We start from the raw sequence: 8583 nt of genomic DNA, 5'->3' as shown, positions 1-8583 counted from the left end.
ACAGAATTGCATTCAAATACAATCTCAAAAGGACTTGACAACCTCTCTTCCAGTAGTACTACAAACTAAGTCTTTACAATAGCGACCAAATTTACAGTTACTGTACCATCTTAGATGCATCATTCTTGTGTTGTCATTGATTTACCTTTTGGCGTGTTCTCTTAACTTGCACTAATGTGGGCACAATGCACAGCAATTATCTTTTGGTGTGCCGTCATTTACCCTTTCACGAATAAAGGTCGTACGTTGCACCCAGTCTTTGTGTGCTGAGGTCAGTGACAGATAAGGAGTGTGAGTAATGCTTGTCTTGTCTTTCACAGAGTCTGGGCGTGGTGCTGTACGTCCTGGTGTGCGGAGCCTTGCCATTCAATGCTGACACCTTACCTGCCCTCAGGGAGAGGGTACTGGCAGGGCGATTCCGCATCCCATACTTCATGTCAAGTGGTAAGTAGTGCATCGTGCTAGCTCCTTTTTCACATGGGTAGGCATCATATTAAAGGTGTCTTGAAATAACTTCTAACAAGCAGAGACTGCATAGAATGATCGTTACTTATTAAAGGCTAGTTAGTGTTTGTGTTTTATACAAATGGTTTATGAATTAGGTTGCAATGATTTTCTGGTTTACAAATGTTGTTTTAGAGAATATTATGTAGCCAATGACTTTCAGAATCTACATATAGCGTAGCATAACCCCATGCAGGCTTGAAAAAAAAAGGTTGTCAGATGTATATTGTCCTTCAGACTGTTGGCTACTTGCCATGCTTACCTCTTCCCTGGTTCCTTACAGAGTGTGAGCAACTGATTCGCAGGATGCTGGTTCTGGATCCCAGCAAGCGCTACAGCATCGAGCAAATCAAGAATCACAAATGGATGCTGGAAGACGGCCAGGTGCCCCGCAGGCCGCTGTCGAGCCCACTTCCTCAGGTGGAGGACTGCGGACTGGGACAGTACAACGAACAGGTCATCAGGCTGATGCATACCCTTGGCATCAATCCACAAAAGACTCGTGAGGTAAGTCTGTTCTGCTGTTGAAGCATATTGAGTATTGAGACTAAATGATTTTTTTCATTTGTTTGGTCCAGTTTGCTTGCTGGCTGATTCTCCCATGAATTGTAATGTATTTTTTCTCTTTGGTTACAGTCCCTTGATAGCAAAGCTTACGACCACTTTGCTGCCATCTACCACCTGCTTGTTGATCGTTTGAAGTACCATCGCAGCAGTTTCCCACTAGAAAACCGCGCAGACTCTCGAGGCCGCAGGCCAAGTAGCATTGCCGAACAGGCGCTGTTGAAGGCCAGTGGCTTCAGCAGTGGGAACGCCATGACAAATTCTGTCCCTCCATTTGTGAAACCATCATTCCAATTGACTGTGGATGATTCCCAGAGAACAACTCAGTCCTACAACCAGTTTGTTCTGAATGGAGTTGAAGATGTGCCGACGCCTGAGGTGAAAGGGTGCTGCCTCGATGTCATCCCTCACCCCCAGGTCAGGAAGGTTCGCTCGGCCTCGCCAAGTCGTATGATGGAGTCCCTCGACGAGGATGTGGAGGCGGACATTAGTGAGCATGCCGACATCTCGGGGATGTCCGCTATCAATATGCCGTGCAATTCTCAGAGAAGGCACACGCTAGCCGATCCAATAGAAGGACCGCTGTTGCCGCCCAGCCTGATCCCGTGCAATACATTTGTAAATGACCAAGGAACTGAGGACAGAATGCCTTGTGGCCAGGAAAATTTCCAATTAGACTCTTTACCTGCTGGGTATGCAGACGAGGTGGAAAACATGGAACCTTGCATAAACCACGTCCATGATGACCGATCGGCAATGACAAGTTGTTTGTACGATACAGAAAAGAGTAGTTCAAACCGTGCTTCTCCTGTAAATTTCCGAGAGGGTAGGCGTGCGTCAGATGGATCTCTCACTAAGGGCATTGTGGCATTCCGCCAACACTTGAAGGACCTTGCCAAAGTCAAAGGTATGGTGCAGCTGCACAAAGAGCATCAGGTCCTTCAGGAGATGTGTAACAGGACAGTGTCAGACTGTGATGCCCAGGACGCTAGTGAACTGCCATCTTGTCGGTTCCAAGAGGCAAGACTCAGAGCAAATCGGCCTTTCTCCCCACTAGTGGTGCCAAACCAGCCACCGAGCACACCCAACACCTCTCCACTGACACGTAGACAATTTCCAGTCAACAAGCCAGCAGATCAGCCCACACCGAGACTCATGAAACATGCAACTCTCCACGCAGATCCCGACTTTGACCACAGATTTGATGAACTCCCAGAACAGATTCTGGCACTGGAACCATCACAGAAGTTTAAGGTATGTGGAGTCTACATTGTACTGTAACACCCACTTTCCACTAGAGGCTGCAGCCTTTGAGCATCTGTTGAGCAACCAAATTTTTGACAGATTACTGATTGCATTTCGTATATTAACAAAAGAACTAATTACTTAAGTGTTTTGTGTGTTTTTATGTTTTTCTTCCACATCTTTCATTGTATTTCAATTATGAAATCAAGGGTTAAATAAATCTGATTTTGATTGCTTTACAGTCACTCAGAGATCGCCATCTAGTGGGAAAGGGTGCCTAACCCCCTAAGACAGACCTTGTGTCTCTTGAATTTTGATGGTGGTGTGATGTGTCTATTTGTACTTGTGTCAGCAATGTAGCCTACTGTATGGTGTCAGTGATACTTGGCTGTAGGCATCCTCACATGCCAGGGCCCAAGAAAGCATGTCCTGGCAAACCAATCTGCTTCCAATCATTGTTGGATCTAGCTTAAGTGTTTTGTAGAATAGGCAGAAGTTTGCCTTGTTTGATGCAATCAAGTTTCCAGCCAATCGGTACCCTGGCAAGTGAGGATGGTAAATGGCAAATTACAAAACACAATGGAGTTTTCTCTCTGGTTAGTTCTTACTGTTTACTAATCATTTTTCATGTTTGCAGGTCCAATAAAAGAAAGAAGAAATACTGTTATGCAATGTATTACTTGTTAACAATTCAAGAGGTTACCAGTAAGCTGTGTAAGCTGGGAGAAATCATCATGGTCTTGATATTTTTCAGTTGGTGGAGAATTCTGGCCCTTATCAAGCAGATCTGAAAATGGTGAGAATCTTATCAAAACAGTTGGTGGGGTGGCAGTCTCAATGATACATATATCAACTGTAAGTCTGAGGCATTCCTTCTACATGCTGTTTGTTCATCTGGTATGTTGACTAACCTGTTGTGTATGTTTTTGTGCTTCAGACATTGGAACAGCAGTTGCTGCAGCACAAGCTTCACCAGAAGAGGCAGATGTTGCAGAAACAGTCCCAACTCAACATGCAGTTCCAGAGAATGCAGATCAGGCCATCCGACACGCAGACGCAGCTTGATAGCCAGCAGAACCCCCTACAGCTACAGTGTCAGCTTCGCCAGCAGCAGCTCCAACACCTGCAGCAACAACAGCAGCATATCCGCCAACAGCAGCTGCAGGACCACCTGCAGCAGCAGCAGCTTCAGCAGCTGCAGGTTCAGCAGCTGCAACAACAGCAGCAGCAGCAGCTACAACAGCTGCAACAGCAGCAGCTGCAACAGCAACAGCAGCAGCTACAACAACAGCAGCAGCAGCTACAACAACAACAGCAGCAGCAGCTGCAACAACAACAACAGCAGCTGCAACGGCAACAACAACAACAGCTGCAGCAACAACTTTGTCAACAACAGATGGCACAGCTACGACGCCAACAGCCTTGTGGGCAGATGCATCACGCCACAGCAGAGAACAGCATGCAGACAGCTGGGTCATCAGCAGCCAACAGAGGCCATATGATCCGGCAGACATCCTACAAACTAGCACAGCAGCACCCTGTCACATTGCCTGTAAGTGTAGTCTCACAGCATACTGGATATTTGTAAAATTGATGTTGAATTCATCTTCACACTGTGGCATATGTAGGACTGCAGGTGTAATGTCTTGACATTCATTTTCCAGGATGCAGCTGCAAATGAGCAGATGAACTACAATCACATATCCAGCCAGCCAGAGATGCTGCCCCTCATCCCCCAACTGAGCATCGACGAGGTGGATGCCGAATGTGAGAGCATGGACACATCAGACTCTCTCAACTTACAGTCAGGGAACTCCATCTTGGCTTGTTAGGAGAGGACTGTCCTGTCCATGTGAATGAACAGCGTAAAATGGTGTTATAGACAGGGACCAGTTGTGATTATAGCTTGGTGCTGTATGGACGGCCCATGATGAAGTTTGCAATAAAATGGAAAACAATGGGGCAAAGATTTAGGATTGAAAATACAGCTGCTGCCAAGTCACAGAAGGGCGTTATTTGGCATGTGCCTTGCAGTGGGAAGCCATTGGAATAGTTTGGTCATCACTGTGTGATAAAAAATAATTTTGTGAACTCTGTTTCTTGTTTCCAGTCTGGGAAGGATTAAGATTTCATGGCTCCCTTTGTCCACTGTGTACCAGTTATGTCCAGTTTGTGCCCATATTGTGATTTATTTTGGTATATGAATGGTACTTAAATTTTTGTCATAGGTCCTATCATTGCAAGTTGATTGTCACCCTACATGTGAATAATTGTGACATTATCTCAACCTTTCTGTATATGCTCTTGTTTCTGTTTTTCTTCACTTCTTTGACTTCTTACACTGTGTTACTGTCAAATGTGTCCAGAAGCTGGCATTCCTAATCAAAGGTCCCTGTCATGTTTTAGGCAAATGTTACATGATGTGCAAAGAAGAATGTTGCCAATATCCAAGGAGATGACAGTTTGTAAAGAGAAAGTGACAAACCCAATGCATTCATCAGATTTGTAATTAGACTGTGAACTCCTTATCATGAATGTTCCTTCCTTCTAGATCAAGATGAAGATTTAGAAAGTTCTTGTCTAGTGTAAATATATATATATATATTGGTGTAAAGTTTATCTGTAGTAGGGCTACAGTGGCTAGCTTGAGCTACAGTGAGAGTGTATGGAAAGTGGTGCCATCCACGAGTGCCACAGTCGTATCACCAAGTACAAAATATATCTAGAGCCTATTTTCAACCCTCCATGTCCGTAGGAAGACTGAAGGAATGAAAAAGGACATCTATTTTCCTTAGAGAACTACAATGTATTTTGTACTGTATGTGGACTTCCTTGCAGCATAAGCCAGGTATTGTTGACTGTTGTTTTGAGAAGAAATGTTCTGTTTGGGGTCAAGAACTGTGTCATAGAATGTAAATATGTATCTATAGAAAGTTTCTTTTTTGTAAATAGGTGTGAAGGTGTTATTGTACATATAGGCAGATATGTGCTGTTGTTATTTTTACACAAGTGACAATACTAGTGAAACACTTAAAACTCCTTCAACATTTAAAGGACCAAAAGGAAATGTAACTTCACATGGTGCAGTGACGTGGAAGAAATGGCACTGGTTCAAAATCACTGCCTGTTAGGCAGAATTGTTGAAATACTTAAAGAATACCATGTTGGACATTTACCAAAAAAGACTGTGATGTACGGATTTGCCTTCTGTGATTATAACCAAGGCAGCGGAACAGTAGAGGATAGACGTGAACCTGTTAGAATTTATCTCAAAGGAAACTTAGAGTAGTGGACTAGAGCGAAGCTAGAGAGAAGAACAGACAACACCTCCCCAAAGTGCATATCAAAGTTTGTGCATCATTTATTTATTGTTGTAAAAGTTCCTGACTAGTGGAAAAAGGGATTACTGTGTAAGGAATGATTCGTCCCTTGTTAATGGTGGTAACCCTGTAGGGTTCATGTGTTAAAGCACTGGACATGGTGTGCCTACCAGTCCAGTGGGTTGATCATGCTCAAGAGCATTAAAGGACAATCTGAACATATGTCAGTGTCTAAGTGTGTTATTTGAACAAAAGGATTATCTACAGAGGTTTAGGTTACTGTTGAAGACATTTCTTACACTGCAGCCATTTTGGTGTTGCATAGCTTGCATAATGCTAGAGGAATAATTCACTTATCATTACAACTTGACAGGTAAAAGTTTGGTGATTTGACTTGGGATTCAACTTGATTTTCCTGACAGTGAAAAATGATTACCTTTTCTACTGGGTAAGTGATTAAGGTAATAAACTGCTCACAAGAAAATTACTTGTACTCCCAAGTTATTAGTAGTACACCCCTTGTTGCTTTTCTTAAAATGTACAGTGGAATGTGGATCATAATTTCAAAACATTTTTAGTTGTCAGTCAAGAACATTTAGTTGTTTCATCACATTTGCGAAATAATGACCGAACGTAAACAAGAAAGGGTATGAATAGGGATTTACAGACATGGCAAATGCATGAATAAAGCTAGTTCTGAACCATGAATTTACATAAATATTACTTTATGTGTAATTACGATATCATAGTTTGTAACTACAGAGGTACCCCCTGCAGAGGTACTGTCCCTCCCAGATACCCCATACACCCCAAGAAGAGAGATTGTAACTTGCACCAGTAACTTTAAAGAAGAACAAAACCACTTTTCACCTAACAAAATCATTGAAAAGTTATGAATAATTTTTATGTAATACTATTTTAACCATACATTTAGCACACATCTGTCCTTGATGCTACAGTAATAAGTATGGAACAAATTATAAGCAACTCAAGCAACTGGGCAATGATTTTGGAAACAGTCAATATACAATGGCTGGTTATAGGATGAATAGTCAAACTTAATAGAACTTGAATTTTCAATGTAACATTCAGCTGTAAATCTGTCTAAAAGAAATGAGTTACTTTTTGGTGTAGAAGCTGTGGCTGTGTGGCATCTGAAGCTGGAATTTGTGTGGGAAGGTAAAACAATACTCTATAGCACTTGTCTGAACCCCCCCCCCCCCCCACCAACCATCAGGGGTCAGAGAAAGTCTAATAACACCATATACTGGTAAAGTGATAACAAAACAAACTCCTTGGTGGATTTCTAACAAGTCCCCAATAGATTTATCTTTAATAACATTGGGCAACCATGGATTGTTTTTACAGGATTCCATCCCAGTGTCATTGATTGTCCCCATACATAATGTTGAGCATGACCATACATCTCAATACTAGTAGATAGATATTAGATAAACTTTAGTATGCCTATGTGGCATTTTCAAGCATGGATACATCATGGCACTTCTGGCATTAAATCAAAAGTCATTCTTCAAATGATGGATGGGAAAACAAGACCAAATAAATCAGATCATCACAAGTCATCAATCAGATATGATAACGTTACCTAAAGTAACGCTAGTTCACCTTTATTCATGGGTAACCTTTATCCATTGTATTTAACACCAGTGTATTACATGATATCTAGATGTCGATGGACGGTGGTCTCAAACTGACTATTATATTGAAAAAAATGCAATTTGAAACTACCGTCCATCAACGTGATATCCCTAAGTATCCTGTTTTTAGGTACAACGGATATAGGTTACCCTGCGAATAAAGGTGAACTAGTGTTACATTCTCCAATGATATTTTTTTGTGTGTAACCATGCTGGTGGTGCCAGCAGCTTTGAACAAAGATAAAGGAGGTTGTTCCTGTGAGCCACACACCGAGCAAAGCTTCGAAACCTTCACAGAAATTCAGAGGTAAAGCTGTTGTAATAAACAGTCCAAAATTCAAATAGCTCAAAATTTATTAATGGTTTATTTCAAAACAAAATTTTCACAAACACTGCAGCAAGCCAGAAAAGCTGAACTGCTTCAGGACTTTACAGTAGAATTTACTAAGACATATTTACAACTAGATCATGACTTGGATGAAAAACCTTTTAAACAGTATATTGCCTGGATATCAAATAAAATGGTAGAAGACTGTGACAACAAATTTAAAAGCTTTTCAGTGGTAGATTTTAAATCTTGTTGTGAGACAATAACAATTGGTCAAGAACAGTGAGATATTAAAACATGTATTCAGATGGTAGCTCATAAAAAGCAAGGCACTATTCGTATGCCTTTCCAGTTCTGCCATATTGAGTGTCAGGTTTGTATGATGATCGTGTTTGTCAATCACTGAGATGTTTCTTTTGGTACAATGATGATGGCAGTAGATGTTGGAATTGTCCGGATCGAACAAGTGACTTAGCTTACATCTCAGTCAGACTAATACACGGTGTGAGGAAAGTTGGCAGACGTCCCAGATGAGAGTGGGCAGTGGTGTATGATGTATGATTCAGCACCCAGGATAGAGCTCTGTGCTGGACTTCTATCAAGTCTATCAAATTTCAATGCATCCTTGAGAAAGGATGTTGTTGAGATCTGAGCCAGCATGAAGAGGCCTTGATAACCTTTGCATGGATAGTTTGTGGAATTGAAAATTTGTTGCGCTCCACCCAGGGTTGAAGCCAGCCTGAAATCATTTTCCGTCCCCTCGATTTTGAATCCTATCGAGTGCCCAAGACAATGTTGAAATCTAGACCCTCTTGAAATGCTATTTCCTGCATTTTGAGGTGTAAATTTTGCTGGTAGACAAAGCTGTTCAACGGTATCTGTTTTGGTGAAAAATTACACAAGGGAGACAGTTTTATTATATCTTTACGTGTCGATTTTTGTCCGTCAGAGAGAACGGAATGGG

The 8583-nt window shown here is 41.8% G+C and overlaps 1 protein-coding gene across 2 annotated transcripts in view; it reads left to right on the top strand.

Annotated features, from left to right (window-relative positions):
- The window catches only part of LOC118414265 (serine/threonine-protein kinase SIK2-like), a 22117-nt gene extending 16262 nt beyond the window's left edge, over window positions 1-5855 (top strand). The window contains exons 7-12 of one of the 2 annotated variants that reach the window (XM_035818190.1): window positions 321-444; window positions 788-1011; window positions 1141-2322; window positions 3068-3109; window positions 3251-3865; window positions 3978-5855. In XM_035818190.1, coding sequence (XP_035674083.1) covers window positions 321-444; window positions 788-1011; window positions 1141-2322; window positions 3068-3109; window positions 3251-3865; window positions 3978-4145 — 2355 coding nt within the window. In that variant the 3' untranslated portion in view covers window positions 4146-5855. The remainder of the gene's footprint in view (window positions 1-320; window positions 445-787; window positions 1012-1140; window positions 2323-3067; window positions 3110-3250; window positions 3866-3977) is intronic. The other variant, XM_035818198.1, reaches the window with a different exon arrangement.
- Window positions 5856-8583: the final 2728 nt, after the last annotated feature.

Source organism: Branchiostoma floridae, chromosome 1, assembly GCF_000003815.2.
Source record: "Branchiostoma floridae strain S238N-H82 chromosome 1, Bfl_VNyyK, whole genome shotgun sequence".
Taxonomy (NCBI): domain Eukaryota; kingdom Metazoa; phylum Chordata; class Leptocardii; order Amphioxiformes; family Branchiostomatidae; genus Branchiostoma; species Branchiostoma floridae.
Note: the sequence above shows the minus strand (reverse complement) of the source record. Positions and strands in the feature narration are given on the sequence as shown.